This window comes from Salmo salar, chromosome ssa06 (genome assembly GCF_905237065.1).
Source record: "Salmo salar chromosome ssa06, Ssal_v3.1, whole genome shotgun sequence".
NCBI lineage: Eukaryota > Metazoa > Chordata > Actinopteri > Salmoniformes > Salmonidae > Salmo > Salmo salar.
In genome coordinates, this window is record NC_059447.1 from 17,830,468 (window position 1) to 17,853,027 (window position 22,560).

At 49.8% G+C, this 22,560-nt stretch overlaps 1 protein-coding gene across 1 annotated transcript in view; it reads right to left on the bottom strand.

The window, feature by feature from the left end:
* Positions 1 to 22,560, bottom strand: part of LOC106595110 (phospholipid-transporting ATPase ABCA3) — a 93,817-nt gene that overhangs the window by 2,997 nt on the left and 68,260 nt on the right. The window contains exons 18-30 of the mRNA XM_045719865.1: positions 20,501 to 20,699; positions 19,966 to 20,272; positions 19,485 to 19,758; positions 17,489 to 17,693; positions 17,017 to 17,236; positions 14,489 to 14,647; positions 13,630 to 13,802; positions 13,174 to 13,308; positions 12,494 to 12,688; positions 11,863 to 12,050; positions 4,717 to 4,887; positions 4,333 to 4,529; positions 1,039 to 1,112 (exon numbers count right to left, since the gene is read on the bottom strand). Of these exons, the coding sequence (XP_045575821.1) occupies positions 1,039 to 1,112; positions 4,333 to 4,529; positions 4,717 to 4,887; positions 11,863 to 12,050; positions 12,494 to 12,688; positions 13,174 to 13,308; positions 13,630 to 13,802; positions 14,489 to 14,647; positions 17,017 to 17,236; positions 17,489 to 17,693; positions 19,485 to 19,758; positions 19,966 to 20,272; positions 20,501 to 20,699 (2,497 nt within the window). The remainder of the gene's footprint in view (positions 1 to 1,038; positions 1,113 to 4,332; positions 4,530 to 4,716; positions 4,888 to 11,862; positions 12,051 to 12,493; positions 12,689 to 13,173; positions 13,309 to 13,629; positions 13,803 to 14,488; positions 14,648 to 17,016; positions 17,237 to 17,488; positions 17,694 to 19,484; positions 19,759 to 19,965; positions 20,273 to 20,500; positions 20,700 to 22,560) is intronic.

The following is a 22,560-nucleotide window of genomic DNA, read 5'->3' on the forward strand; positions in this document are numbered from 1 at the left end:
AGGTTGGCTGACAGGTAAAGGGCTCCACTAGATGGTGCTCTTACACAGTCTAAAAGACAGGTTGGCTGACAGGTAAAGGTCTCCACTAGATGGTGTTATTACAGTCTAAAAGACAGTTTGGCTGACAGGTAAAGCTCCACTAGATTTTATACAGTCTAAAGACAGGTTGGCTGACAGGTAAAGGTCTCCACTAGATGGTGCTCTTACACAGTCTAAAAGACAGGTTGGCTGACAGGTAAAGGGCTCCACTAGATGGTGCTCTTACACAGTCTAAAAGACAGGTTGGCTGACAGGTAAAGGGCTCCACTAGATGGTGCTCTTACACAGTCTAAAAGACAGGTTGGCTGACAGGTAAAGGTCTCCACTAGATGGTGTTATCACAGTCTAAAAGACAGGTTGGCTGACAGGTAAAGGTCTCCACTAGATGGTGTTATTACAGTCTAAAAGACAGGTTGGCTGACAGGTAAAGGTCTCCACTAGATAGTGTTATTACAGTCTAAAAGACAGGTTGGCTGACAGGTAAAGGTCTCCACTAGATGGTGTTATCACAGTCTAAAAGACAGGTTAGCTGACAGGTAAAGGTCTCCACTAGATGGTGCTCTTACACAGTCTAAAAGACAGGTTGTCTGACAGGTAAAGGTCTCCACTAGATGGTGCTCTTACAGTCTAAAAGACAGGTTGGCTGACAGGTAAAGGTCTCCACTAGATGGTGTTATTACAGTCTAAAAGACAGGTTGGCTGACAGGTAAAGGTCTCCACTAGATGGTGTTATCACAGTCTAAAAGACAGGTTGGCTGACAGGTAAAGGTCTCCACTAGATGGTGTTATTACAGTCTAAAAGACAGGTTGGCTGACAGGTAAAGGTCTCCACTAGATGGTGTTATCACAGTCTAAAAGACAGGTTGGCTGACAGGTAAAGGTCTCCACTAGATGGTGTTATTACAGTCTAAAAGACAGGTTGGCTGACAGGTTAGGGCCAAGGAGAAGGGTTAGGGAGTGAATAGGGACCGGCTGAGAAAGAGAAAGAGAGATAGTTACCTGTGCCCAGGTGAGAGTCTTGTCAGTTAAGTGGTAGTGCACCATGCCCTGGTGTTCATCTGTTAGTAGACTTCCTGTGGAGAGAAGGAAGTGATGTCATGTTAGACCAACCCCCTAAACCAGGTATTCCCAAACTGAGGTAGGGCGTAGCCTTGTTTCACTGCCAAAAATAAAATTAAACCATCTAGTGTTCATCGAAACAAAAACACAATGTCAAATACAGGCAGCCTAGTCAAATAATTAACATCCAATCACATTAACCATTACTCTCTCACGACAAAGCCTATTCCCCCTCAGGAAACTAAAAAGATTTGGCATGGGTCCTGAGATCCTCAAAAGGTTCTACAGCTGCAACATCGAGAGCATCCTGACCGGTTGCATCACTGCCTGGTACGGCAATTGCTCGGCCTCTGACCGCAAGGCACTTCAGAGGGTAGTGCGTACGGCCCAGTACATCACTGGGGCTAAGCTGCCTGCCATCCAGGACCTCTACACCAGGCGGTGTCAGAGGAAGGCCCTGAAAATTGTCAAAGACCCCAGCCACCCCAGTCATAGACTGTTCTCTCTACTACCGCATGGCAAGCGGTACCGGAGTGCCAAGTCTAGGACAAAAAGGCTTCTCAACAGTTTTTACCCCCAAGCCATAAGACTCCTGAACAGGTAATCAAATGGCTACCCAGACTATTTGCATTGTGTGCCCTCCCGCTACTCTCTGTTTATCTTATATGCATAGTCACTTTAACTATACATTCATGTACATAGTACCTCAATTGGCCCGACCAACCAGTGCTCCCACACATTGGCTAACTGGGCTATCTGCATTGTGTCCCACCACCCGCCAACCCCTCTTTTACACTACTGCTATTCTCTGTTCATCATATATGCATAGTCACTTTAACCATACCTACATGTACATACTACCTCAATCAGCCTGACTAACCAGTGTCTGTATTAGCCTTGCTACTCTTATTTTCAAATGTATTTTTACTGTTGTTTTATTTCTTTACTTACCCACCCACACACACACACACACACACCTTTTTTTCCCCGCACTATTGGTTAGAGCCTGTAAGTAAGCATTTCACTGTAATTTCTTTCACCTGTTGTATTCAGCGCACGTGACAAATAAACTTTGATTTGATTTGAAACCTTCACTCTTGCGCAGACATTTAGAAACGAAACATGACGAAATTTGAAAAATAAGCCATGGGAGTTTGAGCTAGAATAGACGACTTTTGAGTAGTAAGACATGTATAAAAGCAACAGATACCATGAATAAGAAGGGGCTAGAAGCGTCTTATATGGTGAGCTACTGAGTGGCTAGGACAGTCAAGCCCCATACTATTGTGGAGGACTTAATTCTTCCTGCTGCCGCGGATATGACTGGAACAATGCTGGGGGAAAAGGCCTAAAAAAAACACACAGACAATGTCTTCATCAAACAACACTGTTTCACGACGCATCAGTGACATGGCAGGAGATGCTTTGAAACAATTACTTCTTTGCATACAAGCCAGTGAATTCTATGCGTTACAGCTGGATGAATCAACAGATGTGGCAGGCCTGGCACAGCTCCTGGTATATGTCCGTTATGTTTATGGGGGGTAAATTAAAGAAGACATCCTCTTCTGCAAACCACTGGAAACCAGGACAACAGGAGAGGATATGTTTAAAGTACTGGACAGCTTTGTGCCATCAAATGGACTTTGGTGGTTAAGATGTGTTGGTATCTGTACTGATGGCGCAAAAGCCATGACAGGGAGACATAGTGGCGTGGTAACGCCTGTGCAAGCAGTTGCTCCCGACGCCACTTGGGTACACTGCAGCATCTACCGAAAAGCTCTTGCTGCCAAGTGAATGCCTGACAGCTTGAAAGACGTTTTGGACACTACAGTGAAAATGGTTAACTTCGTTAAAGCAAGGCCCCTGAACTCTCGTGTATTTTCTGCATTATGCCATGATATGGGCAGCGACCATGTAATGCTTTTACAACATACAGAAGTGCGCTGGTTATCAAGGGTTATCAAAGTATTGACACATTTTTTTAATTGAGAGAAGAGCTTAAAGTTCTCTTTACTGACCATAATTTTCACTTGTCTGACTGCTTGCATGATGACAAGTTTCTCATATGACTGGCCTATCTGGGTGATGTTTTTTCCTCGCCTGAATGATCTGAATCTAGGATTACAGGGACTCTCCGCAACTATCAATGTGCGGGACAAAATTGAGGCTAAGTTGGAGCTCTTCTCTGTCTGCATTAACAAGGACAACACACAGGTCTTTACATCATTGTATGATTTTTTTGTGTGCAAATGAACTCAAGCTTACCGACAATGTCAAATGTGATACAGCGAAGCACCTGAGTGAGTTGGGTGCGCAGTTACGTAGATACTTTCCCGAAAGGGACGACACAAACAACTGGATTCATTATCCCTTTCATGCCCTGCCTCCAGTCCACTTATCGATATCTGAACAAGAGAGCCTCATCGAAATTCAGACAAGCGGTTCTGTGAAAATGTCATTTAAACAGAAGCCACTGCCAGATTTCTGCGTTCAGAGTGTCCTGCCTTGGCAAATCAGCTGTTAAGACACTGATGCCCTTTTGCAACCACGTACCTATGTGAGAGTGGATTCTCAGCCCACACTAGCATGGAAACTAAATACAGGCACAGTGTGTGGAAAATTATTTAAGACTGAGACTATTTCCACAACCCAACATTGCAGAGTTATGTGCATCCTTTCAAGCACACCCTTCTCATTAACCTGTGGTGAGTAATTCACAATTTTCAATGAACATAAAGTTTTATATGTAAGATGGCTAAATAAAGCGTAAAATTATTGATTATTATTATTTGTGCCCTGGTCCTATAAGAGCTCTTTGTCACTTCCCATGAGCCGGGTTGTGACAAAAACTCTCACTCATTCTTATGTTTAATAAATGTGTCGTATAGTGTGTGTGTGGCAGGCTTATTACAATGATGGCCCAAAAAAAACATTTGAGAGTGTGCTGACCCTGGTGCTAGAGGGGGTACGCAGCTGGAGGAGGGTGAATGTTTGAAGCGGTATGGGACTATAAAAACTTTAGGAACTACTGCCCTAAACCATTGACAGTCAAACATCTTGGATTATCTTTGAACCAGCCTCAGGGGGTGGGGTGCATACGTGCTCGTGAGTATTTGTGCATGTCTACGTGTGTGTGTGCGTACACTATGCGCGCCTGTATAAGTTTGTTTGTGTGTGTACACCCGTGTATGTTCATGAGTCTGACTCAGAGTGTGTGTGTGTCTCTCTGACCTGGGAAGGTGCTCTCGATGAAGTCCTTGAAGAGTTGCAGGTCGCTATCCTCCACCTCCTTGTCCACTCGTACTTTAGCCAGTAGTGTGTAGCCACTGCCAAACTTACTCTTCAGGTGCTGGGGACTGCCCAGACACTTAAACTGACCGTTCACCATCACAGCCAGCCGGGTACACAGAGCCTCACATTCCTCCATACTACAGCAGAGAGAGAGAAGGGGAAGAATAGTGGAACAAAAGAGGAGAGGGAGAAAGATAAACCAAGCACGACAGCATCTATTTTATTCTCTGAGTCACTCTGTTCCTTTCTGTGACACAGTAATGACTGTACTGGAAGGTGGAGGACGGTGATGAAGAGGATGGTGTGTGCGTGTGCTATGCTCACCTGTGAGAAGTGATGATGATGGCCTTTCCAGACTCTCGGGTGCGCGTCACGGCGTCCCACAGCAGTCGCCTAGCAACCGGGTCCATGCCAGTGGACGGCTCGTCCAGGAAGATGACCGGGGGTCCACCAATCAGAGCCACAGCCGCACTCAGCTTCCTCTTATTGCCCCCACTGGAGGTAGAGAGGTAGAAAGGGGGGGGATAGGAAGGGATTTGAGGGAGAAGGGATGGGGAGGGAGAGGGGCAAGAGGGAGAGAGAGGGAGGAAGGAGGAAACGGAGTGTGTTTGTACTCAGTAATATCTTGACATTCATGAGAAATATCTCTAGAGAGAGAAGGAGTAGTGTACACTATAGGACAAGATATATCTCTAGAGGGAGAGAAGGAGTAGTGTACACTATAGGACAAGATATATCTCTAGAGGGAGAGAAGGAGTAGTGTACACTATAGAACAAGATATATCTATAGAGGGAGAAGGACTAGTGTACACTATAGAACAAGATATATCTATAGAGGAGAGAAGGAGTAGTGTACACTATAGGACAAGATATATCTCTAGAGAGAGAAGGAGTAGTGTACACTATAGGACAAGATATATCTATAGAGGGAGAGAAGGAGTAGTGTACACTATAGGACAAGATATATCTATAGAGAGAGAAGGAGTAGTGTAACACTATAGGACAAGATATATCTCTATAGAGAGAAGAACTAGTGTACACTATAGGACAAGATATATCTATAGAGGGAGAGAAGGAGTAGTGTACACTATAGAACAAGATATATCTATAGAGAGAGAAGGAGTAGTGTACACTATAGGACAAGATATATCTCTAGAGAGAGAAGGAGGATTGTACACTATAGGACAAGATATATCTATAGAGAGAAGGACTAGTGTACACTATAGGACAAGATATATCTCTATAGAGAGAAGAACTAGTGTACACTATAGGACAAGATATATCTCTAGAGAGAGAAGGAGGATTGTACACTATAGGACAAGATATATCTATAGAGGGAGAAGGAGTAGTGTACACTATAGGACAAGATATATCTCTATAGAGAGAAGAACTAGTGTACACTATAGGACAAGATATATCTCTAGAGAGAGAAGGAGGATTGTACACTATAGGACAAGATATATCTCTATAGAGAGAAGAACTAGTGTACACTATAGGACAAGATATATCTCTAGAGAGAGAAGGAGTAGTGTACACTATAGGACAAGATATATCTATAGAGAGAGAAGGAGGATTGTACACTATAGGACAAGATATATCTATAGAGAGAAGGACTAGTGTACACTATAGGACAAGATATATCTATAGAGGGAGAAGGAGGATTGTACACTATAGGACAAGATATATCTCTATAGAGAGAAGAACTAGTGTACACTATAGGACAAGATATATCTCTAGAGAGAGAAGGAGTAGTGTACACTATAGGACAAGATATATCTATAGAGGGAGGAGTAGTGTACACTATAGGACAAGATATATCTCTAGAGAGAGAAGGAGGATTGTACACTATAGGACAAGATATATCTATAGAGAGAGAAGGAGGATTGTACACTATAGGACAAGATATATCTAGAGAGAGAAGGACTAGTGTACACTATAGGACAAGATATATCTATAGAGAGAGAAGGAGGATTGTACACTATAGGACAAGATATATCTATAGAGGGAGAAGGAGTATTGTACACTATAGGACAAGATATATCTATAGAGAGAGAAGGAGGATTGTACACTATAGGACAAGATATATCTATAGAGAGAGAAGGAGAACAACAGATATAGCAAGAAAAGGGCTCTGTGACCTGCAAGTGCCTTACACACACCAGATTAATTATTTTGTATGTGAACAATAGACGGCCTCCTGTAGTATGATCTGTGAAGAGATTTCAGCCACAAAAGTCCACACACACACACACACAGTCCCCTCCCCCAAACCAACACACACACACTGTCCCCACCCCCAAACCAACAGACACTGTCCCCACCCCCAAACCAACACAAACACACACTGTCCCCCACCCCCAAACCAACACACACACTGTCCCCCACCCCCAAACCAACACACACACTGTCCCCCACCCCCAAACCAACACAAACACACACTGTCCCCCACCCCCAAACCAACACACACACACTGTCCCCCACCCCAACACACACACACACACTGTCCCCCACCCCCAAACCAACACAAATTCACACTGTCCCTCACCCCCAAACCAACAGAAATTCACACTGTCCCCCACCCCCAAACCAACACACACACACTGTCCCCCACCCCCAAACCAACACACACACACTGTCCCCCACCCCCAAACCAACACACACACACTGTCCCCCACCCCAAACCAACACACACACACTGTCCCCAACCCCAAACCAACACACACACACTGTCCCCCACCCCCAAACCAACACACACACACTGTCCCCAACCCCAAACCAACACAAATTCACACTGTCCCCCACCCCCAAACCAACACACACACACTGTCCCCCACCCCCAAACCAACACACACTGTCCCCCTCCCCCAAACCAACACGCACACACTGTCCCCCACCCCCAAACCAACACGCACACACTGTCCCCCACCCCCAAACCAACACACACACACTGTCCCCCACCCCCAAACCAACACACACACACTGTCCCCCTCCCCCAAACCAACACACACACTGTCCCCCACCCCCAAACCAACACACACACACACTGTCCCCCTCCCCCAAACCAACACACACACACACTGTCCCCCTCCCCCAAACCAACACACACACTGTCCCCCTCCCCCAAACCAACACACACACACTGTCCCCCCACCCCCAAACCAACACACACACTGTCCCCCACCCCCAAACCAACACACACACACTGTCCCCCACCCCCAAACCAACACACACACACTGTCCCCCACCCCCAAACCAACACACACACACTGTCCCCCACCCCAAACCAACACACACACACTGTCCCCCACCCCCAAACCAACACACACACACTGTCCCCCCACCCCCAAACCAACACACACACACTGTCCCCCACCCCCAAACCAACACACACACTGTCCCCCACCCCCAAACCAACACAAACACACACTGTCCCCCACCCCCAAACCAACACACACACACACTGTCCCCCACCCCAACACACACACACACACACTGTCCCCCACCCCCAAACCAACACACACACACACTGTCCCCCACCCCAACACACACACACACACACTGTCCCCCACCCCCAAACCAACACAAATTCACACTGTCCCTCACCCCCAAACCAACACAAATTCACACTGTCCCCCACCCCCAAACCAACACACACACACTGTCCCCCACCCCCAAACCAACACACACACACCTGTCCCCACCCCCAAACCAACACACACACTGTCCCCCTCCCCCAAACCAGCACACACACACTGTCCCCCTCCCCCAAACCAACACACACACACTGTCCCCACCCCCAAACCAACACACAAGCACTGTCCCCCACCCCCAAACAAACACACACACACTGTCCCCCACCCCCAAACCAACACACACACACACTGTCCCCCACCCCCAAACCAACACACACACACACTGTCCCCCACCCCCAAACCAACACGCACACACTGTCCCCCACCCCCAAACCAACACACACACACACACTGTCCCCCTCCCCCAAACCAACACACACACACACTGTCCCCCACCCCCAAACCAACACACACACACACTGTCCCCCACCCCCAAACCAACACAAATTCACACTGTCCCCCACCCCCAAACCAACACACACACACTGTCCCCCACCCCCAAACCAACACACACACACTGTCCCCCACCCCAAACCAACACAAACACACTGTCCCCCCACCCCCAAACCAACACACACACACTGTCCCCCACCCCCAAACCAACACACACACACACTGTCCCCACCCCCAAACCAACACACACACACACACACACTGTCCCCCACCCCCAAACCAACACACACACACTGTCCCCCACCCCCAAACCAACACACACACTGTCCCCCACCCCCAAACCAACACACACACACTGTCCCCCACCCCCAAACCAACACACACACACTGTCCCCCACCCCCAAACCAACACACACACTGTCCCCCACCCCCAAACCAACACACACACACTGTCCCCCACCCCCAAACCAACACACACACACTGTCCCCCACCCCCAAACCAACACACACACTGTCCCCACCCCCAAACCAACACACACACACTGTCCCCCCCCCCAAACCAACACACACACACTGTCCCCAACCCCAAACCAACAGACACTGTCCCCACCCCCAAACCAACACACACACACTGTCCCCCACCCCCAAACCAACACACACACTGTCCCCACCCCCAAACCAACACACACACTGTCCCCACCCCCAAACCAACACACACACACTGTCCCCCCCCCCAAACCAACACACACACTGTCCCCCACCCCCAAACCAACACACACACACTGTCCCCCCACCCCCAAACCAACACACACACTGTCCCCCCCCGCAAACCAACACACACACACTGTCCCCCACCCCCAAACCAACACACACACACTGTCCCCCACCCCCAAACCAACACACACACACCTGTCCCCCACCCCAAACCAACACACACACACACACACTGTCCCCCCACCCCCAAACCAACACAAATTCACACTGTCCCCCACCCCCAAACCAACACACACACACTGTCCCCCCACCCCCAAACCAACACACACACACTGTCCCCCCACCCCCAAACCAACACACACACACTGTCCCCCACCCCCAAACCAACACACACACACTGTCCCCCCACCCCCAAACCAACACACACACACACACTGTCCCCCACCCCCAAACCAACACACACACACTGTCCCCCACCCCCAAACCAACACACACACTGTCCCCCACCCCCAAACCAACACACACACACTGTCCCCACCCCCAAACCAACACACACACACTGTCCCCCACCCCAAACCAACACACACACACTGTCCCCCACCCCCAAACCAACACACACACTGTCCCCACCCCCAAACCAACACACACACACTGTCCCCCACCCCAAACCAACACAAATTCACACTGTCCCCCACCCCAAACCAACACACACACACTGTCCCCCCCCCCAAACCAACACAAACACACTGTCCCCCACCCCCAAACCAACACACACACACTGTCCCCCACCCCCAAACCAACACACACACTGTCCCCCACCCCCAAACCAACACAAACACACTGTCCCCCACCCCCAAACCAACACAAACACACTGTCCCCACCCCCAAACCAACACACACACACTGTCCCCCACCCCCAAACCAACACACACACTGTCCCCCACCCCCAAACCAACACACACACTGTCCCCCCACCCCCAAACCAACACAAACACACTGTCCCCCACCCCCAAACCAACACAAACACACTGTCCCCCACCCCCAAACCAACACACACACTGTCCCCCACCCCCAAACCAACACACACACACTGTCCCCCACCCCCAAACAAACACACACACACTGTCCCCCACCCCCAAACCAACACAAATTCACACTGTCCCCCTCCCCAAACCAACACAAACACACTGTCCCCCACCCCCAAACCAACACACACACACTGTCCCCACCCCCAAACCAACACACACACACTGTCCCCTCCCCCAAACCAACACACACACTGTCCCCCACCCCCAAACCAACACACACACTGTCCCCCACCCCCAAACCAACACAAACACACTGTCCCCCACCCCCAAACCAACACACACACACTGTCCCCACCCCCAAACCAACACACACACACTGTCCCCCACCCCCAAACCAACACACACACACTGTCCCCCACCCCCAAACCAACACACACACACTGTCCCCCACCCCCAAACCAACACACACACACTGTCCCCCCCCCCAAACCAACACACACACTGTCCCCCCACCCCCAAACCAACACACACACTGTCCCCCACCCCCAAACCAACACACACACTGTCCCCCACCCCCAAACCAACACAAACACACACTGTCCCCCCCCCCAAACCAACACACACACACTGTCCCCCACCCCAAACCAACACACACACTGTCCCCCACCCCCAAACCAACACAAACACAGTCCCCCACCCCCAAACCAACACACACACACTGTCCCCCACCCCCAAACCAACACACACACATGTCCCCCTCCCCAAACCAACACACACACTGTCCCCCACCCCCAAACCAACACACACACTGTCCCCCACCCCCAAACCAACACACACACTGTCCCCCACCCCCAAACCAACACACACACTGTCCCCCACCCCCAAACCAACACACACACACTGTCCCCCACCCCCAAACCAACACACACACTGTCCCCCCACCCCCAAACCAACACACACACACTGTCCCCCCTCCCCCAAACCAACACACACACTGTCCCCCACCCCCAAACCAACACACACACTGTCCCCCACCCCCAAACCAACACACACACACTGTCCCCCTCCCCAAACCAACACAAACACACTGTCCCCCCACCCCCAAACCAACACACACACACTGTCCCCCACCCCCAAACCAACACACACACACTGTCCCCCACCCCCAAACCAACACACACACACACTGTCCCCCACCCCCAAACCAACACAAACACAGTCCCCCACCCCCAAACCAACACACACACACTGTCCCCCCACCCCCAAACCAACACACACACATGTCCCCCACCCCCAAACCAACACACACACACACACACACTGTCCCCCTCCCCCAAACCAACACACACACTGTCGCCCTCCCCCAAACCAACACACACACACACACACACTGTCCCCCTCCCCAAACCAACACAAATTCACACTGTCCCCCACCCCCAAACCAACACACACTGTCCCCCACCCCAAACCAACACACACTGTCCCCCACCCCAAACCAACACACACAGTCCCCCCACCCCAAACCAACACACACAGTCCCCCACCCCAAACCAACACACACACACACACACTGTCCCCCACCCCCAAACCAACACACACACACACACACACACATGTCCCCCACCCCCAAACCAACACACACTGTCCCCCACCCCAACACACACACACAGCCCCTCCCCTCACTCTCTCCCCTGAATGCTTACCTGTAGCTGCGGCACAGTTTGTCAGCATGGGGCTCCAGTAGTAAGGACCGTAGCACGTTCTCCACGCAGCCCGACACGTATTTCTCTGGAATCCCCCGGAGCCTAGCGTACATGCTCAGCGTTTCTCTTCCTGTCATGTGATCCAGGACAGCGTCGAACTGCGGGCAATAGCCAATCCGCTGCTGTACCTACGACACACGGGAGAGAGGGTGGTGTCATGTAAGGTGATTTTGTGAGTTTCATAGTATATTACAAACTGGTTTGTGTTCAAGAGGCACAAAGCGTAGGAAAACAGCCCCTAATTGAGAAGGTCCTATCTGTACACATTCAATAAGAAATGCTAGTTTTTGTTTTCTGTTGCAAAATGCCTTGCTACGGTGTGACCTAATTAACTTTTAAGTAAGGGCGGCAGGTAGCTTGGAGGTTTGAGTATACCCGAGCCGACAAGGTGAAAAACCTGCCGATGTGCCCTTGAGCAAGGTATTTAACCCTAATTTGCTCCAGGGATGCCGTAGTACTATGGATGACCCTGTCAAACAACACATTTCACTGCACCTATCCTGTGTATGTGACATAAAAAAAAACCCAGTGTAAATGTTTTCCTCTCTGTCTCCTTCTCCATCTCTCCTACCTTCTTGACATCCCTCAGAATGCTGTAGCCGTCAATGTAGGCATCGCCAGAGGTGACGGTCTCGTCCCCGGTGAGCATCTTGAAGGTGGTGGTCTTCCCTGCTCCATTGAAACCCAGCAGGCCAAAACACTCTCCTTTCCCCACTGCTAGAGAGAGTCTGTCTACCGCCAGTACTGTTTCTCCACTGCTGTATACCTGGAGGAAGGGAGGGAGGGAGATCACTGCTGTATACCTGGAGGGAGGGAGGGAGGGAGGGAGGGAGGGAGGGAGGGAGGGAGGGAGGGAGGGAGGGCTGTATACCTGGAGGGAGGGAGAGAGATCACTGCTGTATACCTGGAGGGAGGGAGAGAGATCACTGCTGTATACCTGGAGGGAGGGAGATCACTGCTGTATACCTGGAGGGAGGGAGAGAGATCACTGCTGTATACCTGGAGGGAGGGAGATCACTGCTGTATACCTGGAGGGAGGGAGGTCACTGCTGTATACCTGGAGGGAGGGAGGTCACTGCTGTATACCTGGAGGGAGGGAGGGAGGGAGGGAGGGAGGGAGGGAGGGAGGGAGGGAGGGAGGGAGGGAGGGAGGGAGGGAGGGAGGGAGATCACTGCGACAGACAGACAGACACCTCACCACTACTGGATGCCTCTGGGAGGGAGACCAGACTAACAGACAGGTTGCTGTACCTTGCTGAGGTCCTGCAGTATGAGTGGGCTCCCCACCATAGACTCTACTATGGGCGAACACTCCAGAACCCTCTTCCTCTCCTCCGCTACGTCCCTGTCCTCCGGCAGTAGGGCCGGATCCCCCATCAGAGGCAGCTAGGAGACATACTGACTGTCATTATCAATGAGGTCTTTTTATACTACTGGCATAATACAGCTGTAAGAAATTGCAGGAGGGAACAGTAATGTTGAATTTTGACATGTAGCCAACCACACCAAAATGATACCAGTTTTTCAGAAATCTGAAATTCTTAAGAGAAGAGTAGAATTTGCTCTCGACTACAGCCCTATATAAACAAATGGGCATTAGTTTAATCTCGCTCAGGGCATCAGGTGGGCACATTTTCTGAAAACTCCACCCACCCGGGGCATGAGGCAGCACCCTATAGTCAACTCTCTGGCCCCTCCCCTTCTGACCTGTTTACGTCTGCTGGCGAGGCGGGTGAGGAAGCGGCGGAGGGTTTTGACACACTGCATCTCGATGATGAAGAGGAGGGTGATGAAGACTACACCCTGCAGGGACAGGGCCACCAGAAAACGCCCCACCCCCGGCTCTGACATGGAGAAGTAGTTCTCCTGGTACGTGATGTCTGGAAGAGGGAGGAGCACCAGTCATGGCTACGAAGGGTTAACTAGAAAATAGTTAGTCCTCATTACCATGGTCATAGTTAGAATCCTTCTCATCAACATCATTGTGATCATCATCACAATATTACTACAACTACATATCATGTAACACAGTGGTATTCAAACTTTTTCAGCCGAGCCCATTTTTTCTTTTTCGCCAGCATTTCCGGAGACCCATTTTTATTTTATATTTTTTATTCTGGCGACCCCACCCTAAATCTAACATCAACCTTAAAATCTGTTAAAAAAATAAAATAAATAAAAAGATAAAAAAAAAAAAAAACACATCAACAAACAACCTTTTACTCATTACATTTGTATCTCTATCAAAATGAAGAGAACCAATACATATATTTACACAATAACATTTTATTTTTCAAATTATCTTTCTCAATAACATTTTATTTTTCAAATTATCTTTCTCAATAACATTTTATTTTTCAAATTATCTTTCTCAATAACATTTTATTTTTCAAATTATCTTTCTCAATAACATTTGTATATTGTCCCATAAAATAATCCTCTATATTTTTGGTCCCCACCCCCTCCCAAAGAAACTACTTATACAATAGGTATTCCTACTGAACTACAGACACTGTGATACAGCTACAGCTGCTGTCTCCCTGCTGTAGGAGAACACAGTACTCACTCAAAGCACGGCAGAAGGCCGTGGCAATGGGGTTGGAGGTGCAGAAGGTGATGAACTGGTAGTTCTGGTAGAACTGGCTGAAGGACATGCCCAGGCAGTAGTTAGGGAAGAGCAGGAACACCTTGTCCAGGTTACGAGACAGGTCCTGTAGATTTAGCTCTGGGAGGGGGAGAAGAGAGGAGGAGGGGAAACAGGAGGAGGAGAGGATGGGAAGAAGAGGAGAGAAGGGGAAACAGGAGGAGGAGAGGATGAGAAGAAGAGGAGAGAAGGGGAAACAGGAGGAGGAGAGGATGGGAAGAAGAGGAGAGAAGGGGAAACAGGAGGAGGAGAGGATGAGAAGAAGAGGAGGAGGGGAAACAGGAGGAGGAGAGGATGGGAAGAAGAGGAGAGAAGGGGAAACAGGAGGAGGAGAGGATGGGAAGAAGAGGAGAGAAGGGGAAACAGGAGGAGGAGAGGATGGGAAGAAGAGGAGAGAAGGGGAAACAGGAGGAGGAGAGGATGAGAAGAAGAGGAGAGAAGGGGAAACAGGAGAAGGAGAGGATGGGAAGAAGAGGAGAGAAGGGGAAACAGGAGGAGGAGAGGATGAGAAGAAGAGGAGAGAAGGGGAAACAGGAGGAGGAGAGGATGGGAAGAAGAGGAGAGAAGGGGAAACAGGAGGAGGAGAGGATGGGAAGAAGAGGAGAGAAGGGGAAACAGGAGGAGGAGAGGATGGGAAGAAGAGGAGAGAAGGGGAAACAGGAGGAGGAGAGGATGGGAAGAAGAGGAGAGAAGGGGAAACAGGAGAAGGAGAGGATGAGAAGAGAGGAGGAGGGGAAACAGGAGGAGGAGAGGATGGGAAGAAGAGGAGAGAAGGGGAAACAGGAGGAGGAGAGGATGGGAAGAAGAGGAGAGAAGGGGAAACAGGAGAAGGAGAGGATGAGAAGAGAGGAGGAGGGGAAACAGGAGAAGGAGAGGATGGGAAGAAGAGGAGAGAAGGGGAAACAGGAGGAGGAGAGGATGGGAAGAAGAGGAGAGAAGGGGAAACAGGAGGAGGAGAGGATGGGAAGAAGAGGAGAGAAGGGGAAACAGGAGAAGGAGAGGATGAGAAGAAGAGGAGAGAAGGGGAAACAGGAGAAGGAGAGGATGGGAAGAAGAGGAGAGAAGGGGAAACAGGAGGAGGAGAGGATGAGAAGAAGAGGAGAGAAGGGGAAACAGGAGGAGGAGAGGATGGGAAGAAGAGGAGAGAAGGGGAAACAGGAGGAGGAGAGGATGGGAAGAAGAGGAGAGAAGGGGAAACAGGAGGAGGAGAGGATGAGAAGAAGAGGAGAGAAGGGGAAACAGGAGAAGGAGAGGATGGGAAGAAGAGGAGAGAAGGGGAAACAGGAGGAGGAGAGGATGAGAAGAAGAGGAGAGAAGGGGAAACAGGAGGAGGAGAGGATGGGAAGAAGAGGAGAGAAGGGGAACCAGGAGGAGGAGAGGATGGGAAGAAGAGGAGAGAAGGGGAAACAGGAGAAGGAGAGGATGAGAAGAGAGGAGGAGGGGAAACAGGAGGAGGAGAGGATGGGAAGAAGAGGAGAGAAGGGGAAACAGGAGGAGGAGAGGATGGGAAGAAGAGGAGAGAAGGGGAAACAGGAGAAGGAGAGGATGGGAAGAAGAGGAGAGAAGGGGAAACAGGAGGAGGAGAGGATGGGAAGAAGAGGAGAGAAGGGGAAACAGGAGAAGGAGAGGATGGGAAGAAGAGGAGAGAAGGGGAAACAGGAGAAGGAGAGGATGGGAAGAAGAGGAGAGAAGGGGAAACAGGAGAAGGAGAGGATGAGAAGAAGAGGAGGAGGGGAAACAGGAGAAGGAGAGGATGAGAAGAGAGGAGGAGGGGAAACAGGAGGAGGAGAGGATGGGAAGAAGAGGAGAGAAGGGGAAACAGGAGGAGGAGAGGATGGGAAGAAGAGGAGAGAAGGGGAAACAGGAGGAGGAGAGGATGAGAAGAGAGGAGGAGGGGAAACAGGAGGAGGAGAGGATGAGAAGAAGAGGAGAGAAGGGGAAACAGGAGAAGGAGAGGATGAGAAGAAGAGGAGAGAAGGGGAAACAGGAGGAGGAGAGGATGAGAAGAAGAGGAGAGAAGGGGAAACAGGAGAAGGAGAGGACGGAGGAGAGGAAATAAGAGAATCAAGGTAAGCGAAAGTCATCAAATGTATTTCCACAGCGTATTTTGCCAGCCTTATCCCCAGTTCTGAAGCAAAGAAGTGCAGCAGTGTGCAGTAGGGGTTTGTTCTTTTTCGCTGTTTACTAGCAGAGAAACAGGCTCGAAATCGCCAAATCATAATGATTCCCCATGTAGTTAGAAGTGTAGTCTCTGAGCTGCCTAAAGGTTCAGTGTTCCAGTAGACCTAAGGACTTTTCACACCTCAGAACCAAACTGGGCCAAGCTGTACTTGCTACGCATCCCCACAGTTGCTGGACCATCCTGAAAATATCAGAGGCGGCACAGTTTGGTTTGGGTCGGCACGATAGTGTGAAACGCTAGTATCTAGTATCCTGGCTCTGGCTCTCACCTGGGATGGTCATGATGGTGACGGTGAGGAAGGTGGCGGTGCCGCTGATGATGTTGAAGATGGTGAGGCGGGTGTAGGCGGTGGCAGCGGTGGAGAACAGGAAGCTGAGCAGGTACATGAGGGGGATGACGGCCCAGCCATATAGCAGCAGGATTAATAACACATCAACCAGGTGGTTGTCCGCTATGAAGGCCTTGACCCCAAACGCCCGGAACACCACCTGTTGGGAGGGAGTGTTTGGATAGCAGCTAGTTTTCAGTATTCCCCTCCCCACTCATACCATTAACAGACAGTCCTAGCAAAATTCTTGCTTCAGAAATTGTTCTTGCTAAGAAACTTACTTTGTTTATTTTTTACCATTTTCAATGAAAACAATCACAGTAATGTACTTAATTGTTACCCAGAAATGATTTGATATTAATATAAAAACAGCTGCATTGGGCCTTTAAGTAAATCCAGATGGTATACTGACCAGCATGAGCATGCAGGGCAGGAAGAAGTTGACCAGGTCCCAGAGCAGTGCAGAGAACCAGAAGTTGGAGAGGTAGACGCCGCTGACCTGCTGTACGTGCTTGGACTTGAGTGAACGCTCTGTGACCAGGAGCAGGGCGAAGGTACTGGACAGGGATGCCATGCCATACATCAGGTTGATGGCGATGGCGAAGCCCGTCTGACCTCTGTGTCGAGGAGGGAAGGAGTGAGAGAGGGGGAGGGTTACCCTTTATTATTTAAACAGTCTCTAAACTTTCCATGTGAAAAAAGCTATTTTAATTGAATTGAGAGAGCGAGCGAGACGGAAGAGAGAGAGAGAGAGCGAGCGAGACGGAAGAGAGAGCGAGAGAGCGAGCGAGACGGAAGAGAGAGCGAGAGAGCGAGCGAGACGGAAGAGAGAGCGAGAGAGACGGAAGAGAGAGCGAGAGAGCGAGCGAGACGGAAGAGGGAGAGAGAGAGCGAGCGAGACGGAAGAGGGAGAGAGAGAGCGAGCGAGACGGAAGAGAGAGAGAGAGAGCGAGCGAGACGGAAGAGAGAGAGAGAGAGCGAGCGAGACGGAAGAGAGAGAGAGAGCGCGAGCGAGACGGAAGAGGGAGAGAGAGAGAGCGAGCGAGACGGAAGAGGGAGAGAGAGAGCGAGCGAGACGGAAGAGGGAGAGAGAGAGCGAGCGAGACGGAAGAGGGAGAGAGAGAGCGAGCGAGACGGAAGAGGAGAGAGAGAGCGAGCGAGACGGAAGAGAGAGAGAGAGCGAGCGAGAGACGGAAGAGAGAGAGAGCGAGCGAGACGGAAGAGAGAGAGAGCGAGCGAGACGGAAGAGAGAGAGAGCGAGCGAGACGGAAGAGAGAGAGAGCGAGCGAGACGGAAGAGAGAGAGAGAGAGCGAGACGGAAGAGAGAGAGAGCGAGCGAGACGGAAGAGAGAGAGAGCGAGCGAGACGGAAGAGAGAGAGAGCGAGCGAGACGGAAGAGAGAGAGAGCGAGCGAGACGGAAGAGAGAGCGAGCGAGCGAGACGGAAGAGAGAGCGAGCGAGCGAGCGAGACGGAAGAGAGAGCGAGCGAGACGGAAGAGAGAGCGAGCGAGACGGAAGAGAGAGCGAGCGAGACGGAAGAGAGGAGGGTAAAAAAAAGGCAGGAGGAAAATAAAGAAGGGCATGGAGCTGGGAGGAGTGACAGAAAAAAAGAAAGAAAAGTAAGGGAGGAAGCAAATGATATATTGAGTGGTGAGGTCGGCAGGCAGAGGGGAAAAGGAGGGAGAGAAAGAGATGAGTATCATGAAACAATGAATATCCTGATACCCAGGAGAACATCTTCACCAGACCTCTATCCTCTCATCCTTCTTTCACTCCATCCTTCCTCCCATCAATATACCTTCCCTGACCGAGCCACTACCAATCTCTCTCCATCCTCTCACCTCTAAAAAACACCTCCTGATGAATGGTGGTCAATATCTCCCCCTCAGATTCTAACTTGTTATCAGCCTCTGTTGCTTCCCCATCGATCCAGCCAGACATCCAGCAGGGCCGGGAGCTCATCGACTGGATGTGCATCCCAAATGACACCCTATTCCCGACATAGTGTACTACTTTTGACCAGAGCCCTATGGGCCATGGTGAAAAGTAGTGCACTCTGTAAGGAATAGGTTGCCATTTGGGAAGTACCCTGGTTTAATTGGGGTTTAGTGGCTGTAAGGGATGTGTTGACCACAGGTGTTTAAAGGATAGACAAGAATAAGGACCCAAAACAAGGTGGTTGATGGAAAAGTCAACTTCTATCTAAAAACAATAAGGAAGTTATGGACTGAGTCAGAGTGGCTCATGCAGAGTACCCAACTAAACATTCACTCCTCTTCTCAAATGTGTTCAAGATAACACCTGTGTTCCTTCCATACCCTCGTCTCCTTCTCTCCTCTTTTTTCATCCATCCCTCCCTCCCTCTTTCCCTCCCTCCTTCCCCTCCATACTCCCCACTCCCTACTCACTCTGTCAGCTGACTCTGGGCGCTCTCGGAGATGTTGCGGGGCATGGGCATGTTTCCCGTCATAATCGATGCGTTGGGCCCTGCCAGCATTTTGAACAGGGCGTTGTCCACCATCATCAGGGCTGTAGCGGCCGTGTGGTAGCCCTGGTTATTGAAGTAGGCCGTGACCTCGACCAACTTCCCCGTGCCGCCGCTGAACGATGCACCCACCACGCAGCGCTCGTTGAATGCCCCGCCCTCCTCCTCGGTCTTGGTGAGCACGTACTCCGTGAAGTCTGAGGAGAAGAAGCAGTGGATAGGGTGGATCAGTAAAGACAAACCTTTTCCATGGGTGCATCTCTATGGTCTAATGCCTGAAGTAGCTTCCACCATGCGTGTCTGAGATTGACTACATTGCAGACAACAGCACAGAATCACTGATCTACAAATCACCTTTCATCTCAAATAACTAGTGATCCCTTCCAACATGCTGACACGCTTACCGCTAATATTGACATCGTGGGCTTTCTGGGCATCCAATTGCGAGGAATACACCTGTGCCAGGGCGATTGCCAGCGGTCCCTTGCCGGGCTCCAGGGCCACGGGCACAGTGGTGGGGCCATAGCGGCCCAGTGCCAGCCTGAGCTGCGGTGAGTCGTAGCGCCCGGGGAAGGTCTTTGCCACCACCAGGGCCAGCACAGTGAAAACCAGGGGTACCAGGAACTGGGCCACAATCACTTTCCAGTTCCTCCAGCTATAGAGCGCCCGCTTCAGGAACATGGCATAGAACTGCTGCATGTACAGTCTGGCCTGGGGGGGGGGACAGACAGACAGACAGACAGACAGACAAAGAAAGATTATTTCCATATCATCTCTGATTTAATACAGTATGTTCCTATATTTTGTAAGCTCCTAAACTTTCCTATTAATAAACCATGTTGATGACAGAAAGAGAAGATGTGTTAACAGGCAACCTTCTATATTGACATTTAGCTTACTTCCTGTCTGAACTCACACACAAAAACTCTCCTCTCTCACCCCGGTGTTGAGCTTGATGTTGGAGCAGTCCTCGGAGATGAGCGTGCCGCTGTCAGTGAAGTCGGTGACGTCCGTCATGCCGCTGTAGCTGCTGGTGTCGTCCATGGTCCAGTCATGGGAGCGTCTCTCGTGTTGGTACTGCAGCGCCGGCAGCTGAATGGCCTGGATGTCCAGGCTAGAATCCACCAGCTTCCCCACTCTGGAAATACACAACAATGTACAGCTCAGTACAGTAGCAGTGTATCTAACCCAAACCCTGGATGTCCAGGCTAGAGACCAACAGCTTCACCATTCTGAGGACTCACATAAGGAAATACAAACATTAAAAAAAGTGGACTTCTCTAGTCTGACAGTACACACAGACAAATACAATTTAGTGGACTTCTCTAGTCTGACAGTACACACAGACAAATACAATTTAGTGGACTTCTCTAGTCTGACAGTACACACAGACAAATACAATTTAGTGGACTTCGCTAGTCTGACAGTACACACAGGGACCAATACAACTTAGTGGACTTCGCTAGTCTGACAGTACACACAGGGACCAATACAACTTAGTGGACTTCGCTAGTCTGACAGTACACACAGGGACCAATACAACTTAGTGGACTTCTCTAGTCTGACAGTACACAGGGACCAATACAACTTAGTGGACTTCTCTAGTCTGACAGTAGACAGGGACCAATACAACTTAGTGGACTTCTCTACTCTGACAGTAGACAGGGACCAATACAACTTAGTGGACTTCTCTAGTCTGACAGTACACAGGGACCAATACAACTTAGTGGACTTCTCTACTCTGACAGTAGACAGGGACCAATACAACTTAGTGGACTTCTCTAGTCTGACAGTAGACAGGGACCAATACAACTTAGTGGACTTCTCTAGTCTGACAGTACACACAGACAAATACAACTTAGTGGACTTCTCTAGTCTGACAGTAGACAGGAACCAATACAACTTAGTGGACTTCTCTAGTCTGACAGTAGACAGGGACCAATACAACTTAGTGGACTTCTCTAGTCTGACAGTACACACAGACAAATACAATTTAGTGGACTTCTCTAGTCTGACAGTACACACAGACAAATACAATTTAGTGGACTTCTCTAGTCTGACAGTACACACAGACAAATACAATTTAGTGGACTTCTCTAGTCTGACAGTACACACAGGGACCAATACAACTTAGTGGACTTCGCTAGTCTGACAGTACACACAGGGACCAATACAACTTAGTGGACTTCTCTAGTCTGACAGTACACACAGGGACCAATACAACTTAGTGGACTTCTCTAGTCTGACAGTAGACAGGGACCAATACAACTTAGTGGACTTCTCTAGTCTGACAGTACACAGGGACCAATACAACTTAGTGGACTTCTCTACTCTGACAGTAGACAGGGACCAATACAACTTAGTGGACTTCTCTAGTCTGACAGTACACAGGGACCAATACAACTTAGTGGACTTCTCTAGTCTGACAGTACACAGGGACCAATACAACTTAGTGGACTTCTCTAGTCTGACAGTAGACAGGGACCAATACAACTTAGTGGACTTCTCTACTCTGACAGTAGACAGGGACCAATACAACTTAGTGGACTTCTCTAGTCTGACAGTACACAGGGACCAATACAACTTAGTGGACTTCTCTACTCTGACAGTAGACAGGAACCAATACAACTTAGTGGACTTCTCTAGTCTGACAGTAGACAGGGACCAATACAACTTAGTGGACTTCTCTAGTCTGACAGTAGACAGGGACCAATACAACTTAGTGGACTTCTCTAGTCTGACAGTACACAGGGACCAATACAACTTAGTGGACTTCTCTAGTCTGACAGTAGACAGGGACCAATACAACTTAGTGGACTTCTCTAGTCTGACAGTAGACAGGGACCAATACAACTTAGTGGACTTCTCTAGTCTGACAGTAGACAGGGACCAATACAACTTAGTGGACTTCTCTAGTCTGACAGTTACACAGGGATGAATTTAGTTATAACAATTTAACTGAGCTTCCCTACTGAACGGAGCTTTATCAGGACAACATA